The following is a 20183-nucleotide window of genomic DNA, read 5'->3' on the forward strand; positions in this document are numbered from 1 at the left end:
TCATGTAAAAAGGTGACTTCTTCTGGAAACCACTGTTGGACTGAAAGGTCTCTGATGCTAGAAGATACAAATAAAGAATTAACTTACAAGTGCCAAGGTAAAAAGCAGCCAAAATGGATTTCCTGAGAACAAATCACACTGAACTAACATGATTTCCTCCTTTGACTGTGTGGTAACTATTACTTCAGAGAAGAGTGGTAAATGTGCTTTCTTCTGATGATACAAATATTTTTGACTTGGCTTAGTGTGACATTTTAATAAGCAAACAAGGAAAATGTAATTTAAATCGGTGGATTCTAAATTTTTTGTCCTATTAACTGCAGAGGCCACTTCTCAAGTAATCACACATGCAGTTTGATCATAGTATAGTTACTTTGTTTCAAGTAGGTGTGTGATTGAGAAATGGCATTTTGTTCTGTCAAGCTGGGAGAATGTATAAAAGGGTAGTCTGTACTGGTTTTCGTGCTTTCTAAAAGCAGCTTGAATGACTTGAATACAAGCATTTTTACAAAATGCGCAGGTAACAGTAAATGGAAAAGCTTCAACTGAAGAAGCATTTAAATCAACAAAATGCAATTCAGTAAAGGCAGGTACAAAGTATATAATTGGGGAGTAGGGGAGAAGAGAACATACAAATATAAATGTTGAGTACCTGGCTAACAACTAGTCATGCAGGAGGGGCTCTAGGTTGCAAATTCAGACTGAATATGAGTCAACAGAATTGTGCTATTACAAAGCAAAAGCAAATCTCTGAGATTTATTTTTAAATGTTGTGATAAGACGTTATTCTCGACTGTGCAGTGCTGTGTGTGCTTTTGAGTATCATGTTTCTATATCTAAATGCTTTAAGGAGTCAGCTGAAGAGCAGCAAAAATGAAATGCTTAGTAAACAAGACGTGTGTGGGGAAGTTGAAGGAATTAGATTTATTTAGCGAAGATTAGGGGAGGAGAGCAGTATTAAGTTGAAATAAGTAATTTTTTTTCTATAAGAGAGTATAAGAGAAGTAATTTGACCTAAATCATTTCATTCATCTAGATCTCTTTCTGTGAAGAAAATCCTTCTAATTATAAAAGCAGCAGAACAGGCAACAAGCAGAGATAGTGTGCTGTGGAAAACGTTACGGCTTTTAAGTGAAGGGATATTTTAAGAGTACTTGATCTGGCCTCGTGTTAGGAAGAAGGAGCGATGACTTCCATGAGGTCTTTTCTATGTTTATAACATTCTAGAAATGAGAGAGTTAAGATTGTCTGAAAATTCTTAATCCATTATACTTTATCCTGCTATATATGTCCCTGTTAATAGCCGTAGATTTTTGTGCCAGAAAAGCAGTTTTCTACGTTCATTCCTATGAAATATAAGAAAGTATGTTCTTTTCCTGAAACTGTCCCATTTTAAATGCTTAACTTCAGAAACTTATAGTTGCAGTGGGCCTGGTATTTCGGTCATATTTCTTTTTCTTTTTTAAATATATATCTGAACAATGAATTATCTTCAAGTGACTCTACCACTGTGCATTTCTGATTGTGTGTGTGGTGTTGTAGTAGTCTTTAGATTTAGCATTTCTCTGAAAATTAATGCTTTTGTAACTTTTATGGTCAGCTAGTACAAACATTTTTAACACTGAAGTGGAATTCATTTTAAGTTGTTGCATTTAAACTTTGCATGTTTTCTGAATTACTAGGAATTGAAATTTCCTAATTGAGCTATGTGAATCTGGTCTTTGAGGTCTATGCTTAAGCAATTTTTTTTTTCCCAAACTCTTAATAATCCAGTGTAATGTATTAATGAGACACAAAGCAGCAAACTATGAGTTGTCGTGAGGGTGAGGAAAAAAACAGACCTTCATATTATCTGGAGATTATCTTCAGGATTTTTCTGAATATCTTTAGCTGTGTACTGCCTGTATTGGCAAGAATGTAGCCATCAGGTTAAAGAAGTGATCTTTCCCCTCTATTTGGTCCTTGTGAGATGACATCCGCATCTACCATGTTTTGGGATCCTCAGTACAAGAAGGACATGGATGTGCTGGAGTGAGTCCAACAGAGAGCTACCAAGGTTAGGGGCTGGGCTATATCATATGCAAGGAGAGGCTGGGAGAACTGCGTTTGTTCAGCCTTAAGAAGGAAAGGCAAAGGGAAGATCTTGCCACTGTTCATAAAAATCTCACGGGAAGGTGTAGAGAAAACAGATCTTGACTCTTCTCAGGTACACAGTAGAAAGACAAGAGACAACAGATGCAATTTGAAGCATGAGAAATTCTAGTATACAAAGAAAACATTTTTGTACTGTGAAGGTGGTCAGACATAGGAACAGGTTGCCCAGAGAGGCTGTAGAATCTCCATTTGTGGAGATATTTGAAACTCGCGTGAACGAAGCCTTGCTCAAGTAGGAGGCTGGACTGGATAGATGACTTCCGGAGGTCCCTTCCAATCTATGTGATTCTGAAAGTAAATCAGTTGGGTTTATTGGTTAGGGAATTAAATAGGGTTTATTACTTTAAACTTAATAAAACTTTATATGAAGTTGGACCTTTGCTGATGTTCCCTTTTAGCTGAAAGCTTTATCCAAACGTCTTGATTTTTGCAATTGAAATATTAAGTTTTCTGTCTTCCCCATATAGTGATCTCTTCAAACTAAGAATTTTCTCTCTTAGATGAGACATTTTGGCTATGAAATAACACTATGTTCTATTAAAATATAGTTGCAAAGGCTAGAAGCATATCAATTTCTTTTGCTTTTTTTTTTATGAAAATACTTATCTTTAGTGTTTGTGATACTTCAGAATATTCTAAGCATATAGATCTGATTCCTGGGTGCAAGATATCTTTGTGCAATAATGCAGAACAGTTTCAGTAGAATTTTACTCAAGAATTTTACTCAAGAAGGATAGAACTCTTACATACTCTAATGATTAAAAGAAATTATAATTGTTAGCATTTTCAACGGGAGCTGCATAAACTTTTGTTGATAGTTTGGACTAGCTAACTTGGAAAAAATAATTTATTTTGTCTTTAAAAATATGATTTGGTTTACTGTGACACCGTTTACACTTCTAGTCAAAAGTTAATGCTGCTATTTCTCTGGGATGCATTTTTTCCTGAATTTTTTCTTGGATCTTAATGTATTCTTGTATTGTAGCTGATTAGAAGTGATGTGTTGTCTGTGCCTGTTATTTACATTTAATGGGCAGGAGCTTGTGAAGGTGACAACAGATATTTAAGTTGAGAAGAACAGGGCATTTCAGTGGCTACTCTAGTGATCATGTACACATTTTTTTTTTTCTTGATTTACTACTGTTCTACAAAGAGCCATAAATATTACATGTGAAAACTGAAAAGCTGTGAAGCAGTTTGAGAGAGAGTTTTTGAACTGGTGAAATAAATGAAAAAATATAAAGACAAAGAAGTCCGTAGTTTGTCCACGTGTGAAGTGAATTGTTTTCTGATCTTACATACATTTATTCCTTCATTGTTTTTACCTAACATTTGGAAATGTGCTCTCTCCTAGTGGAAGAATTTGCATTGCTCTTATGATAAAAGGTTCTCAACTGAATTTTTTTTATATATATTTCTCTAAATGGCGATCTACATAACAAGGCACATAGATTGAATTTACAGGTTGACTATCATTGATTTTTATATGATGATGATCATATCAGAAGAAGAAGAATCAGAAAGTGAATTGACTTTAAAACATCTTTTCCACCCAAATTAAGAATTTGTAAAATGATTCTGGAATGTCATTCTATTGTAACTTAATTCATGATTGGATGTGAAATACAGTTAATGTTTTCTGTCTGAGATTTTCTTAAGCTGTATGTAAAAAGCAAATAGTGAACACTAGCTCACTGTGTGAGCAAATTACATAGCTTTCTTATGAAAATGTTAGCATTATTTTTCCATTTGTTTTTCTGTACACCAGTTATAACAGCCTTTAATTAAAATTATTTCATGGCATAATGTTTCACTTCAAAATGAAATTTTTTAACTACTTACAAATAAGTTATTTAGACTTTCAGAGTGCGTATCTGGATTCCCAGGCTGAAGCTTTCAAAGCAGAAGCCCAAAGCAAGTTTTCAGGGCTGTTTGATAAAGACAAATCTCTTTTGAAAGATAAATTGTGAATGTATACGAGTAGTTAAGTAGGTGTGTGTCTGAATTTATTGTGGTCTTATTTAAAAGGTATTAACGACATGCAAGATCACTTCTGTGTTGACAAGTGCATCCCTTCCACACACGCACACCCCCCCCCCACACACACCTCCCCACACCTCCTGCAGTGTTTTTTTTAACCACAGCGAGGAGTTGTTGTGGTTATTGATTTATCTCTGTCAAAACAGGTAAGAATTACCTGAGATTCTGGTACAACGTTTTTCTAAATATTATAACTCTATAGATCTTAAGATACAGTAACTATAAACTGTATCCTCTAGATTGTGTCCTGCACATGATCTTTTAGTTTTTGTTTTCTGTCCTCTGGGACTATTTAGAATAAAGAAAAGGCTTGCATAGACATCAGGCTTAAATATCTGTTAAACTATGGGGAAGAGAAAGAGTTGTGCTGTTAAGTTCTCGGAAAATTCTAAATCTGATGCATTGCAAATAAGTGGAATTGCATATTATAAAAACTATAATGAAAAAGAACCTGAGTTAATGCCTGCGAATATTTCCCTTCAGATTAATTTCTAGGAGAGGAGTCTTTCCTCTTTCTCGTCTTTCAGTTTTGCGTTCTATTTAAGTTTTCAAATAAAACTTGTTTTACCTTTCAGTAACTGATAAAGAGTACTTTAGCACACAATGTGTTTATTGTTAAATTTACTTTATATAATATTTCAAGTACTCTATGCCGTTTCTTTCTAGAAAAGATTACAAAAAGAACTATTGGCATTGCAAAATGATCCACCTCCAGGAATGACTCTAAATGAAAAGAGTGTGCAAAACTCAATCACACAGTAAGTATATAAATGCTCTTTTATTTTTGTCATCAAGCTTAGAGGTACAAGTGTATGTGATGCAAAAATATAGGTATATAATGAAAAGTCCCCTGCATGTCACGTCCACTGCTTATTCTGATTTTTTTTTTTCTCCTTTTAAATTTAGGAGCTGAAGCCCTATTTTGATTAATGAAACTATTAGTTTAATGTACTGGCCGCTCTCTGAAACTGATTAGCCCATGCATTAAATCTGTATTGGGCATTTTACTGTCTAATGAAATGTCAGTGGTTAAAATCTTCTACACATTTTAGAGTAAAATGATGGGAGAACATCACCTCTTATAGCCACTAACCTGTGAAACCCCTCTAAGTTTATGGAAATCATGCACTAACTGGTTTAGATGCTCTCTATTACTTGTGTTCACTATATTCAGTAGTTGTTGACTTCCAGGGTCGTCTTTCTCAAAAGTAAGTGGAGAAAACTTCTTAAAGAGCAAAGTTATCAAAGTAAATTTTTTTTGCATTTTCATCCCTGCTGTACTTTTATCTGGGATAAGTATAACTGAAAGAAAGACATGGTTAAATATTCCATATATTTGATTGAAATGGACAGTTGTCGTTTCTGATTTTAATTTAAACTTTTTTAACCGACTGAAGTTCAGAATATTTTCCTAGGCTATGTTAGCATTTTAGATGATTTTGTAGCTATTTTTACTAGCAGCTTAATTTTGGAGGAATATTAGAAAACCCCTAGCAGGGAAAAACATTTGTATCTGTAGGAATCTCAGATTGCATGTTCTGGACTTCTGTGTTATTCATTGATTGTTTTATTTTTGTCATCAAGCTTAAAAGTGTAAGTAATGAAACCCCCCTTGCAAGCTCTTTGAAAACCATAATGTAGAGCTGACTTCTGATAGTACTTCACATCTGCATTTTTGATGGTGGCACTCAGTGAACATGTTAGGTAAGGCCTTTGAGCCCTGAGTGTTTATACATACTGAGTTAAATACTGTTGTTGCTTTTCAGATTTTGCTGTTTTGTGGGATACTTGATGCAGACAAATATGACTCAACCAAATTGAAATAGCGCTTTCCAGAATTGAGTACAGTTAATAATAAACTGCTGCACAATTGCCAAATTACAAATTGTAATTTGAATTTTCTGTGGCCACTAGAGAAGCAAAATTCTGAATTTTCTGAGTAAGAGGACTCAATCTAGTATTGCAAATACTTTTCACTCCCATTAAAACAAGAAAATTATTAAGTGAAAGTGTACAGACAATGAAGAGATGGAAAAAGGGGGGGGAAAATCTATTTTTTATCTATTCTTGGGTTTCCATTTTTCTTAGGATATCTCTAAGTCACCAGAGTACTACTTTATTGGTTTTTATATAATGTGTTGTTTTTCTATCTCTCAGTAGCCTGCAAATAAAATAACCTCCTGCTTACTGTCATACTAATTTTTCAAATCCTCAGTTTTTAGAAGGTTTATTTTTACTAGTAACATTAGTTTTTGCCCTTTGAAGGTTATTGACACCAAGTAACATATGTTCTGAGAGCATTAATCAAGATACGGTTTGAGCTGATGCAGTATAGATTTGTGTGAAAGTATCAGCTTGGATTCGAAGAGTTGAATAAAATAATTAGAGCCTTTGGAGTAACTGGATCATTTAACACAAGGCAGTCATCTTTTAAATAGCCTTTTCTTAAACTTCTACTCATTGTGTAAACTTAAAACATATAGGAAAGACTGATTCTAGTGATTGACTGTAAAAGGAGGAAAGTCCAGATAGAGCTATCCCCTTCTACTTTGTAAACGAAATTATTTTAAAAATGTGAAGGTGGGACGTTCTGGATCACAAGGAGAAATAAAGCTGGAGGAGTGCTGGTGCAGCATGGCCATAAATGCTAAAGCAGAAGGCATAACAAGATAAATAGTCTTGAGCCCAGCTAGATTAAATCAAAGGAGTCTTCACAAAATTGGAAGACTAGCACAGCATTACTCTGTTACTGTTGAAGATGCATTCCTCCTGAAGAGTGTGACAGCTAGTGGTTTAATAGAGAAGGATTTTTTTTCTCATAAAAATTAATGTAATAGAGGGGAAGATCTGTGCAGGGACTTGAAAAATGAACAGCTTAAATACATGGTGATAGTGTATATGACGGGCAGGATGGAGAAATGAGGAATAGGTTCATCAGGATTACCAGCTGAAGGAGATGCTATTTTTTTTCTGAATACATTGTTGGTCTGAAAATCTCAGCTGCTTCACCTGTGAGACTGACAGAGGTACTTTTAATCTGGGCAGTTTTGCTGCCTCTAGCTGAATGTTAACATTATCATCATATTCCTCAAATGTATAAGGCTCAATCAAGGATGAAGGACAGATAAATGGGGGGGGTGATGGTCATTAGCAGAAGGTGGTATTCAATGATCAACAACAGAACTCCAAAAAGAGAATTTAGTTAGCAGCATGCTGCTGTATGTTTGGAACACTATTCAAAGCAACTCTTTTTGACTGGATTTAAAAAAAAAAAAAAAACCACACACTATCAGTCACTTCCATATTATGATGGAAGGAGCAAAAGCAGATGAAAAAGAGTCCTGTGGTATGTTGAGTGTTATCTTAATTACTTGTTGAGTTATATAAAGGACAAAGCAAACAATTTACTGAGCTGGTCAATTACAAGTCATTACCTTTCTTTTTTGCTGTGACCTTTTCCTTTTTATGCTGTTAACTTTCCTAGTTTTGGTGTGGACATGCTAGGTTGTATAGCATTTCATCTTTGACATTTTCATAGCATAAGAGGGAGAGAGAAATATTCCCCCTGCACCCTTTGGATGTTGCCATTTATTTTAGTAAGCTATATTCATGATTTTCTTACAGAAAAAACAAAATGGAAAGAGAATGTATACTACTTTGTTTTCTTCCTAGGCTGTGTATAGTTTTCAGCGCTGTAGCAATGACTATACGTAAAGTACCAAGATGATTTCTTCCAAATGCGCAAGCTTGATATTTTACTCGCTTTCGTGATAGTTAAGATACTAATGGAGTTTAGTGGATTTAGTTGTAGCTGGCAATTGATTCGATTAGTCCTGTGTTCCAGGAGTAAAATTATAATTTAATTGTCTACAGCACTAACAGTGTTATTCCCCTGTTCTTTAGGTGGATTGTAGACATGGAAGGTGCTCCAGGAACACTATATGAAGGGGAGAAATTTCAGCTTCTATTTAAGTTCAGTAGTCGGTATCCTTTTGATTCGCCTCAGGTAACCGCTTGCTTTCTTCCTTCCTGCTTAGTTCTACTTTTAGGTTATAGCTGCATGGCACATGCTGACTATTAACACTATCTGCACATACCCTAATGTAAAGCTTAGTTGCTTTGATTTATATTAAACACATTGTGCATATGCCATTTCTTTTAAAAATGACTCTGCAGTGAAATACAGTGCCCACTGCAATCTACTTGATTTCACAGGAGATGAAAGAGCAAAGTAAACTTGAGTAGGTTTTGTGTGTGTGTGTTTGAGAGTGTGTTTGTTTTTTTTTTTTTGTCATATTAAAGAGCAACACAGAGAAGAGTAAGAAGGTTCTCCTTTCCTGGGATATAGGAGCAGAGTAAACAAGAAATTACTTCTTTCTCCCCTATCCTTTTTACTTCCTTTTTTTTAAAGCCTCTCTTTCATCTTACCTGCTGTGATTGTTACTACAACTGGGGAAATACTGTGACTCTGGTAGGGACTCTCAAAGATGTTTGGCATCTTATGAGAGGCCTACAAATACAGTGATTAGAATTAAGGTGTAAGCTGCTGTTTTGCTTTAACAGCAACATCAAAAGAGCTGAAGAGGCAGCATTACTATTGGACTGCAGAATGAGCTCTGCGCATCCCTCCATTACCTGAGGGGAAGGTTCCAAAACATGGCTTGTAAGGGGGAGGTAGGTGTTCAGCTATCACCAACCTACCCTCCTGAAAAAGGAAAAAGAAAAGCAAGGATTCCTCAGTCTGTCCTTTCTGTTTTTGACCTTTCAGCTCAAAGTTCCAAGAGGGAGAGTTAGTCATCTCTGTGATGCTTTGCTTGTTGTTGAAAGCTATGCGAAGAGCTGTAAGAGACACATCAGCATAAACATACGGTGTCTTTAGGTACCGTGGTAAAAAACAGAATGCTGACTTTTCAGTCTTAGGTTTTTAAGGAACAAACTAGCACCTGCACATCTGCATCCATCAGGTTTGCAGGGAATTACTCATAGGTAGGTGATCCACAAGAAAGTAGCCGCTATCATTTGGTTCCAAGTAGGTACTGTTTGTACTCATTACGCAATGTGTGTGTGTGGCTGTGTGCAATTTATTGTAAAACAGCAAGCCAGATCAGTACATATACACTAATTTTAGCACAGAAAACAATTAGGTATTTAAATACTGGATACTGAATTGTTGTAGATAACTAGAATTTCCATTTTGAAAGCAGTGCTGTGGAGTAAGTTCATTCCGTATTGCAACTCCTGGATTATAATTCTCTCCTCCAAATCTACTTACTGTGAATTGAGAGTTTAAACTTCTGCTGCTTAACCACTTGATTGTTTTCTGCCTTAAATGTATGTTGTCTATCATGGTGTGCATGCTTTTGCTTACTTAGTATGCTTAGTTCTTGCTTCCTGGTAAAGAGGAGGCAATAGTTTGAATGGAAATACATTACTGGATTATGAAGGTAACATGTTCCAGTGCTTAAGAAATATCAGTAAAAGGCCTATGAAGTTCAAGGTAAGATGATGGATGATTGTTCTGCATCCAGTTCTTCCTCTGCTATAGAAGACTGTATGTGCATTTAGCAAATAAGTTAAGCTCTTTCCTCTCAGTTCCCCAAATGATTATGGTGATGCTTCCCTCTTGTAGTCAGTGGTGATATATGCGTTGTCTGTGTGTGTGTTTGTGTATGTGTGTGTGTGTGTGTGTCTATATATATATATATATACACATATACACAGAAAAGAGACTGCTGGATGCTAATGAATGGTAGGGATTTATTATGTCATTGCATAAAAGAAGGCAGTGGATATGTCAGATAAGGAGCTCAGGAGGATAATGTCTGCCGTGAGGTTCTCTTTCACTTCATTTCCACTGGTCATGAGTCAACCGTGTGTTTGACAAAAACTTGTTGTAAGAGCAATAATTGTCAGAATCACTTTTCTAACCTTATTTTGACTGTGGTATTGTCTTTTTAATAGAGAGGAATTAGTTCTAAACATTGTTCTTTTGGTATTACTTCACGACAAATAACATCGTATTTCAAATGGAATATGATCTAAAAATTTTTCCTATATGATATGATACTGTGGCTGTTCAAGTACATTTTATAGTTAATAGGGTTAGTGCATTTAACTCTTCATGCTGGAACCTGCATGGGTTGCCCAGAACTTCAATTTCTGTTGTGTCTGTGGCTATAGAAATACTCATTTGTCAATTTCATTGTATTCCTTGGTGTATGAAATCATTCAGTCCTGTGGCTTATGAAATCATTCAAATTCAGTGTCTCGGGTAGGCAACTCTATTCCATAGGACACAAAATAGGACTGAGGCTGCAAGATTTGAAAAGCTTAGTTTGATGTCTTTACACGGTTGTAACTGTGAATTTACCTTTGCACTTTTCTATTGTGTGCTGCTATTCATAAGAACTACGTTTACCCACAGATCGCACTTCATCAACAGCAGTTATTTAGGCTTATGTTCTTTTATTTTATATTTGAATTATTTGCTTGCAAAAATGAATGAATCTGACATGGTGAAAAGTGTTATACGTAAGTGAAAATGGCAGAATCTACTTAGAAGTTACTGTTTACCCGAAAGCAATACAGTCATATTTAACAGATTGTTCACAGTCTTATTTACAGTCTTACGTATGTTCACGGTAAATTACAATTATATTTATTTAATTCTTTTTTTAGGTCATGTTTACTGGTGACAATATTCCTGTTCATCCTCATGTTTATAGCAATGGCCATATCTGTTTATCCATTCTAACAGAAGACTGGTCTCCAGCTCTCTCAGTGCAATCCGTTTGTCTTAGCATTATTAGCATGCTTTCCAGCTGCAAAGAAAAGGTATGAGTATTTTTGTTGTTTTTGTTTAGAAGTGTTCAAGTAAGAATAAAAGTTAACTAGCTAACTTTGCAAAGTAAGGTTTCATGTCTCAAATTCTAAAATAGGCAACCTACATTTCAACCACTGAAAAAAATACTAAGTTAGAACTACGAAATGAACAGTGCAGTAATTACTTCATAACTTTTCATGGTAATGTGCTCATATATCATTACTAGAAAAGAGGCATGAATAGAATCACTCTAATTGTACTAATTACAAAGTTAAATTGTGTCTTAGGACAGTTCTTTGTAAACTGATTCCGACTGCAAAGGCAGCGCGAGATGTTTGTTATGAAATGTGTATTTTGCATAGTGTAGATATTTGTCTATATTAGAGTACTGGAATTAGTACAGCTGCAAAACCTTTAGCAGTTAATTATTTAATTCATCTTTATCACTTTTTCTGCAGGAAAGTAAATAGTGCTAAGATGCTTTTTTGGTCATAAATTTGTGGCCCTGATACCTTAAATGGCCTTTTTTTTGTAAAGATTATATTGTTTTACTGCTTCCTTTGGAGTGAAATTACACTGGAAGTTAGATTTGTTCAGAGCTCTTGTACATCTGTGCTATCCAAACATGCCTATTTATGTCACGTGCCAGTCAATCTTAATCATGTGTATGTGATAGAAAAAAGCCTCAAATTGCTTTATTCTGTATCCTGTGACTTCAGTTTTGCACCACGATGACACTGTACCTTAAAATTGTTATGAAAAAAACGAAGAATATTTCATGTAGTAGATGTTTATCTGTAAGTGCGTTGAAACAAAGTTCATTTTTTTCAGCTACCCCAAGCTATGGGAGACTTATGAATGTCAATTAGATTCTAGTTGTATTATATTAGATCTGAACTGCAGAGGTATTTCATTTGGTTATTTCAAATAAGTGTTGTTCCTTTTTTTGTTTGTTTGTTTTTTTCCATCCCTGCCAAACCCCTGTTTGGAATTTTTGTGGAATTTGTGCTTGAAGTATCTCTACTAAGAATTTTGCTACTAGGATTCTTGAGAGATTTTCCTTGACCAAGGCCTAGCACCGTCTCTTATCTCACTTTCACTGCATTCATGTGACAGCTTGCCATGAGCTTATTCAAATAGTTCCCATATTACAATGTGAGGACTGTTTGATTATTTGTAGGTGTTTTTTCTGTTGCAGAGGCGACCTCCAGATAATTCATTTTATGTAAGAACGTGTAACAAGAATCCAAAGAAAACAAAATGGTGGTATCATGGTAAGTATTTAACTAGAACCAGGAATTTTTGAGGTTTTTTTCTTTTTAAGCTGAAGACGATTAAAATGTAATAAAGTAGGTTAAGTGTTTTCAAAACCTTTAAACTCTTTTTATTTCGAAATCTTATTAAAATTCTGTTTCTGAGATATGCTATGGTGATTTTTTTTTTTAACATCACACTTTAACTGCTTAGTGAAAATTAAACAGCACAGGGTTATGCAAGTTTTAAACTATAGGACTGGATTTGCATAAAACTTCTTGTGAACTGTAACAGTTTATGACAAGTCTTGGGTTTGGGGAGGGTACTTGATGAAACCAGATTTCTATAACCGGTGTATTATAACTCTAAAACCAGAGTTGGTAACAACCAGTTGTTGTTGGTAATGCTTTAAAAGCTTGCATTGCAATTAAAATATCCGTGTATATTTATAAATGGCTGTGTTGTCAGTAGATTTCAGCTGTTTCACAGAATTTCTAATGTGGGACAATTGGTTGACTTAAGGGTATTAGGAACTAGTGTCTGTAACACAGCAATGTGATTCTACATGTGCATTGTAAAAAATTATACTAAAATTGCCAAGTATAGTACTACAGTCTCTGCAGTGTAGTGCTTTTACTTTTCCTTGCCACGTGCTTCCTGTCCAGCTTTATACTGTGTGTGTCGGTTTTCTTGGGTTTTTTTGTTTGTTTGTTTGTTTTCCTTCTGCCTTAACATTTGTTGTCCTCTTCCTAGAGCTGGGGTTGGCTGTATGTGCTTGGCTTATGCAGTCCAATAGTGAGGAAGGAAAGAAGGAGGGAGTAGAGAGGGGCTATGCTTTCCTTCTTTCTTCTCTCCTTGGCCAATACTTTCTTTGCTCTCCCTAGGAAAATGCTGTACAAATGGTGGTTATAGGAAACCCATGCATCTTTCAGGAAGGGATGTGTTGGAGCAGGAAATACTGTGTGCGAGGATGGTGCAGGAAGAGCAGGTCCCATAAATACCTTTTACTGAAGCCTCCATCATAAGGCATCCTATTTATTTATTTTTTTTTTTCCCCCTGCCTCCCCACCCCAGGACTGGTTCTCTCTCCCATGTGAAATGAAACTAACTATTTAAGATTGAGGGAGTCAATGAATGGAGAGGGAAAGACCAAAGCCTTCACCCTTACATTCTTAAAAACCTTTGGTACTTTATCTTAAAAGTTTGATAGTTTCATAATACTGACACCTGTGGGGATTTTTGGATGGGTGGTAATGCAAAAGAATGAACTGTTTCTCCTAGTGTAGTATTGTAATAGTCTTTCAAAAACAAGTTGACTTGAATCACAGCAAGAGTGTGCTGTATGTCATGGGATTAGGAAGTATTTAAGATACTTAAGACCGTTGATCATGAGATACATAATGTTGTTTTTAAAATTGACTCTAAAATCCATTGTCCAAAAGACTAGTAGACTGGGTTCTTCAACTTCACTACATTCTTTAGTAATCACTTTCTTTTCTTTCCCTGTCCCCTCACTCTTGTAAAGTATGTGGTGCTTCCTCATTTCTCCTCTTGCTTTCTCTTTATTGGCAGTTTCTGGATAACTGGTTGATTGACTATTTTTGTTTTATTTTCACTTGCTAGTTATTTTCAAAGAGAATCAGCTAAAGTTTCATTTATTGGCTTTATTTTGCGATTAAAAGATGTTCTGTTTACTTCGAATCTATAGAAAGTCTCCTTTTGATTCAGGATTGAAGTCTTTCAAGGAGAACAGTCTGCAGTCACTACTTTGATTTCTAATTTATGGAATTCAGTTAGAGTTAAACAAGTAAAACACTAAATGAATATAAAAAGACGTGGTTTTATGCTGAAAGTTGCTATACTATTGTGGCTGGAAAAAATCAAACTTATAGTCCATTAAATTATTTCAAAGTAATTGTACAATGGCTGTTTTATGAAAGTCAGAAATTTTAATAACCCAAAAGCCAACCTAACATACTCACAAGAGAAAACAAGTCAGTTCATTTAAATAACTTACTGTTTTGCTCCATAATACTCTCATTTATGTTTTTTAACTTCCTTCTTAGTTACTAATTACAAAAGAGATCATGTTTAAAAGTTGAATGAGCTTCTCTTCCACCTCTCCCCTGTTAAATTCTTAAAAAATAAAAAAAAAAATCTTGATGTTAGTTGGATAAAAATATTTTCATAAAATTTAGAGGTGTTTTTCACAAATTTTGTGTGGCCCTTTTTTCTTTTCTCAGTTACAAGTAATTGACTTCTCTTTTGTGGCTGTATAACAAAGCTGCCAAGGGAGAATCTTTAAATTTTCAGTGGTTTTCCTAATTGGTTTGAGGAAATGCTGGTTTGAACCAAAATGGGAAGTATAGCTTGACTGCTAATTTTAACCCTTCTTTCTGGACAAGAACTATCTTCAACCTTAGGTACACCTAAATGGATTTACAAACCCTTGAAAAACCTGGTTCTGTCGTCTTAATTTCCTGCTCCTATTTCCATTGGAGTGCCACACATCTAACCTTGTGGTTGAACCACTTTGTGCTAAGTCAGTTAGTAAAGGAAAAACATAACACCAGCTAAGAAGGAGGAAAAAAAAAAAAGTCCAAGGCTAACCACAGGGTAAACTAAATGCTGATACTGGTATAGGAACATGTGGAGGGAGAGGCAGAGTGGTACTGCTGCTTCTGCTGTTAGCTAGCCATTGGACTGCCTTAGCTGTAAAGTGAAATTGCATCCCCATGTTCTGTTAAGAAGGTCTTAGTCTCTCTATTTGGAAGAGAAAGGAGGAAGATGGTCATCGTTTTTATCATACACCTGTGAAGGATATTTTCTTTTCCAGGAGGTGCCTGGAACTTACTTGACTGGGAGCAAATAATGCGTGATTGGGGACTGATGTTGAAGTAAACCAATACAGACACAGAGGGACACAGTGGCTCTTAGAGATATTCTGATATGTAAACGTGACTCTCTGTGTATTTAGTTTATGAGAGCTTTTAATATCTCACTTTCTCTCTGCCCAGCCTAACAGCTTATTCCCTAAGTAGCAGGATTATGAAGCCTTGTTTGGTACAAACTGCCATTCTCTCAAGCCCTGTTGCAAAACTCCCGCTTCCTCTAACTCACGCTCCCTTCAACAGCTAGAAATATTTCTAGATTCTCTCCTCTACCCAACATCTGCTTTAATTGTGTGTTGAATTTCATGTTGCCAATCTTAAGATCTTGTCAGTCGTGCCTTGTCAAAGACGCAGGAGGATTTTCAGGAAGGGGGGAGTCGGGGGCATTCAAGCTGAAACTTAGTTCCATAAGGTGGTTGCGTGTTCTTTCTGCTCTCAGGAAATAATTTCTGTGAAAGAGGGGAGCACTGGTGTTTTTTTCACAACTAGCACCTCCTTACTGCATTTTTTTCTTTGTTTTTTAATGAGAAAGTATTTTCTCTCTTATCTATCCTAAACTTTTGGTATGCAGTTCAAACACCCCTTCTGTCCCTCCTTCATCCTCATCTTTTTGCATTCATTCTTTACCTTCCTATCAAAATGAACTTACTTACATGTAACGGTATAGACAACACAGTGTTTTCCAGTGAGAATGTAAAATTGTTCTCTGCTATTTATATATACTAGAAATCTGTCTGTTGATGAGGCTACATCTTTTGTGTGCAAGGTTACAAATAAGTGCATTAAAAATAATCAGACAGTGAATTTGCTTTTTGTTAACAAGCTTAACTTTTACTGAAGCACACTTTTACATATGTACACTTGTACATATGCAATAAAGTTATTCTGCAATTTTTGAGGATTCCCCCTCCCCCCCCCCTTGGCAAGCTGTTATCAGACGCAATTTCACTGTAGATTGATGTCTGGAAGAGAAACTTTAAAAGGGAGAGCTTTCACAGGTGTAAATATTTCTTTACTGTCAAGCATAAAAATTGACATAGAATACCTTTTCTATAATGCGTTCTGTCCAACAATAATATCTAAAATGTACTGAATGTAAACTATTTTCACATTCAAGATTTTAGAATTACAGTAGCAATATATTACATAATACAATGTCAGCTAAAATTTGTGTTGATTCTGGAGAAGTGTATATAAAAAGGGCTGGAGAATGGACACATGAGGAGAAGCCTACTTTGCACACCCTATCACTGTATATCCCTTACAAAGGATTTATCAATTTGAACTCTTTAAAATGATGTGCGCATGCTATACTTCATGGGACAAAATGTTAAGCGTACTTGATATTTCATTTTCCTAAATAATGGTTTTCAGAATATCAAATGTGAAAGTCTTATCCTTTTAATGGAATATTTGCTAATACTAATACGTTAGGGATGTGTGTATATATATTTTAAAAGTTTTGTGTTCGCGCGCGCGCTCTCTCTCTCTCTCTCTTTTTTTTATTTCTTCCTCTGAACAAAACCCAAAAATTATTCAGTTGTTATGTTTCCACTGCATGCTAATCTCTATGCTAGGAGTTGTTTAGCACCTTACTAATTTGGGCTTAGAATGTTTATATGTTTTCCATAAATACTTTTTTTTTATTTTAAAGATGACACATGTTGATGCCACCATTTTGTGATCCTCGTAGCAGAAGATAGTCCTACTGAGAAAATGAGCACTTTGATCATTCAGTCTTTGAACTTTAACCTTTGACTGGAAGTGACCTATAGGCAATGAAGACTACTTCCTTTGACTGCATTTTTACTAGTGTGCATTCTGGGCGCATGTTGATCGCTGGTTCAGTCCATGCAACTGACATGCTTTTATTAGTCATACAGTATTAATGCAGGTGTCCAGAAATGTCAGAATAATTCCATTATTTTTATTTTAAGCTTTTGGAAGAATTCCAGGTCTTCATATATTGTGCAATAACACTGAGCTCCTTGGCGGTTTTGGTGCATCCATTGCCGGCAATGGACATTGTACCAGGGAAAAGTTTTGTTCCTGCCACAAAAAGATTGCATGATAGAGCTTAGGAAAGTTTCAGATGTATTTGGATTATAAGCAAGGGATCTACCATTACCTTAAAAGCCACCCCATTCTTTTATATTTGGATTCTATGCACTGTGATCACAAAACTAGCAGCATGAGTTAACATGCTTAGCTGAAGGACTGTAATAAGATCATTGCATATTTATTAAATTGTTTATCTGCTGTCAAATTGTTTTGACATGGAAGGTTTTCAAGTGACAGTGGCAGAGAGGTACAATGTTATCCCTATGGTGAAATAAAACTACTTTTTTGTATATAGTTATTCATATCTCTGAAGCAAAGGTATGAGTAATTTAGGGTATGAGTGATTTAATCAAGAATTTATTTTGGAGATAAGAGAGGATGGCAGTGATATATCTGAACTTGCTGCAGTCCATAATTGGGCTTGTAATTTGTACTTTAGAGCTTTTTTCCAAATAGATTGCACACTGTTATTTCCTGCTAGCCATCAGCATGAGCCCTATTGCCTACACCAATATTTCATTTATTTATGTGTTTGAAAGCAATCCATATAACATTTTTTGTTTGCATTCACTGTTTCTTTTGTTGTTGTATGTCATGTTTGAATGTTACAAAACAATATTTTGATTGAAAAGCTTTGTCAGAAGATATTTTCGTGTAAATTATTTCTTTACCTTGTAAGCATCATCTTGTCTTTTAATCCTGTACTATAAAAAAAAAAATACATTTTTTGACAGAGGCTTAATGTTTTGACAAAAAAGTGTGGACCTTCTTATTTAAGTTTAGACTAAAGTATATTTTATTAACTTGCTTGTCCCAGGCAGCCATACTGATTTTCTCCAGGCTTTTACTTCACCAAAAAGGAGAAAAAAAAAAAACCCTAAAATCAGATTGCCATTTTTCTATGGAACAACAATTATTGAAATAATGGATAGTTGTTCTCGCCATTCTGTAATATTTTGATACTGCAATTAGGTTGTCTTTTTAGGAAGCACTTTTATAAACTTAATATCTTTACACATATGCAAAATTTCTATAACATTGTGGTTTTGGGTTTTTTTTGGTTTTGTTTTACTGTTGTCTTATTGTTGCACTCAACAAAAAAAAAATCAAGTGGTCTAAACATGAATGTCTAAATCAAGTAACTACTTGATTAAAAGAAAAAAAGAGCCAACCCAGAATTAATAATTACAACAAAAAAATTGGCTGAAAATGTTGAAGTTTTTTTACTGCTGTATAATATAACTGACAAATTTTATAGCCTTGTACATACTTCTCAAATAATGTGTAAAACGTATTTTAAAGTATAGATGCTTAACTCAGGGTGGATAGAATTCAAATGGATTTGCTTCAGAGAAGTGTTTTGTACAGCAACTGAATTATGGATATTACCAGTGAAGTGAGGCCTACTTCAGGAACTGCTATCTTTTTTTCTACTGTATTGAAAATATTTCTTGGCCTTTAAAACTCAATGGTAAAATCTAGCTGTGGATATAAATTTGATGTGTATAAATACTTTCACAATGAGCCTTTAAAACACAGAAGTTGGTTTATTTTAAGAGCCAAAAATAATCATTTTAAGCAAAGGAAATAGTTATGGTTCTAACTTTTGTTTAGTAAAATTTTGTTGTTACAAGTTAATCAAATCAACTATTTTTGCAAATGTTTAAAATGAAAGAGCAGTAATCTATCTGAATACATAATCTGTATGTTCATGTTAACTGCTCTGTATTATTGATTGAATGGATTGACACATCTTTGAAAATCTCATGTATTTTCACACAGTTGGTTCACGTACAGGGTTTTATTAAATAGTCCATAGTAAAGAGAAATTATTGTAACAGAAGGTAATGTCTCTGAAGAAATAGTTACAGTACATCTTCACAGGTTCATGTGTCTTTTCATATGGCAGATTGCCGTACTACAATATGTGGTTTGAGAGAAGCTTTATGGCATACTGTATGTATCCTGTCAAAGATATGTGATGTAGTGGTAAGCATTTATATCTTTTATTGACTTACATCTTTATATCAGCTACGGTGAAGTTAAATAACCAAACTTATGCTGCTCTTTAACACCTCCACCTATAATGTACTTAAATCCAAAAAATGCAAGATAGATTAGAAGAGAATGTACCTCAGGTTTTTTTGTTTACGATAGAAATGCCCCCAGAATAACGTAATGGTTCTTTTGCACTTCTGTGGGTAAGTTCACCTATGTACAGAGGGGCAAGACAAAATCTATATACCACTCAAGCCCTCAAAATAATGCAGCTATTCTGACAATACTATAATATCCCAAAATAGGGTTTAAATTAGATGAAGGTGGTGCCATCCTTCCTTTAGGGTGACCCTGTGTATGAAACTTTCTTCACTTCGAGTTTCTCACATGAAATGATTATAGAATTGGCTTGAAACAATTTTGCTTTTCTTTTGTGTCAATGCTCATGTTGTTAAACGCTTTGTTTTGTGTTTAGTGTCTTTCTACTATAACACAATAAATTCTTGTTTTAAAATAGATTACTACCCTTGAATGAAAACACGTGTGGACCTTTTAATGGTGGAGTGCAGAAGCATTGTCCTTTACGTTCAGCTACTCTGAGACAAAGCTGTCAGTAATTCCAAAATGGTGTGAGGGGTATCAAGGCAGGAATTTGCGTAATACTGAGGTGTTTCCTCTTTTCTTCTCCAGAGAATATCTGTTGTAACAGCTGAAGGAAATAGTTCCGTTAATTTAAAAAAAAAAAAACAAAAAACCTAAAATATAGCGTCAGAGAGATCTACGTCAGAGAGAATTATCAAATCATGCTGTGAGGCTACTTTTCATGTCTCATAGATGCTTGAATCATTCCTTATCATGGTTCTTTGCCCATTGACAAGCACTTTAGATACTGAATGGGAGTTTCATATGCAGGCTTTTTTGTTTGTTCACAGCAGTAGGAAGAGAGATTTTTTGTGAGCATG

The 20183-nt window shown here is 35.0% G+C and overlaps 1 protein-coding gene across 6 annotated transcripts in view; it reads left to right on the forward strand.

Annotated features, from left to right (window-relative positions):
- UBE2W (ubiquitin conjugating enzyme E2 W) overlaps positions 1–19759 on the forward strand; it is a 32909-nt gene extending 13150 nt beyond the window's left edge. For 3 of the 6 annotated variants that reach the window (XM_068932504.1, XM_068932506.1, XM_068932508.1), the window contains exons 2-6: positions 4861–4952; positions 8098–8200; positions 10873–11028; positions 12216–12291; positions 16817–19759. In XM_068932504.1, the coding sequence (XP_068788605.1) occupies positions 4861–4952; positions 8098–8200; positions 10873–11028; positions 12216–12291; positions 16817–16830 (441 nt within the window). In that variant the 3' untranslated portion in view covers positions 16831–19759. Of the gene's footprint in view, positions 1–4860; positions 4953–8097; positions 8201–10872; positions 11029–12197; positions 12292–15107 lie in introns of all 6 variants that reach the window. The other 3 variants (XM_068932502.1, XM_068932505.1, XM_068932503.1) reach the window with 3 other exon arrangements.
- Positions 19760–20183: the final 424 nt, after the last annotated feature.

This window comes from Struthio camelus, chromosome 2 (assembly GCF_040807025.1).
Source record: "Struthio camelus isolate bStrCam1 chromosome 2, bStrCam1.hap1, whole genome shotgun sequence".
NCBI classification, from domain to species: domain Eukaryota; kingdom Metazoa; phylum Chordata; class Aves; order Struthioniformes; family Struthionidae; genus Struthio; species Struthio camelus.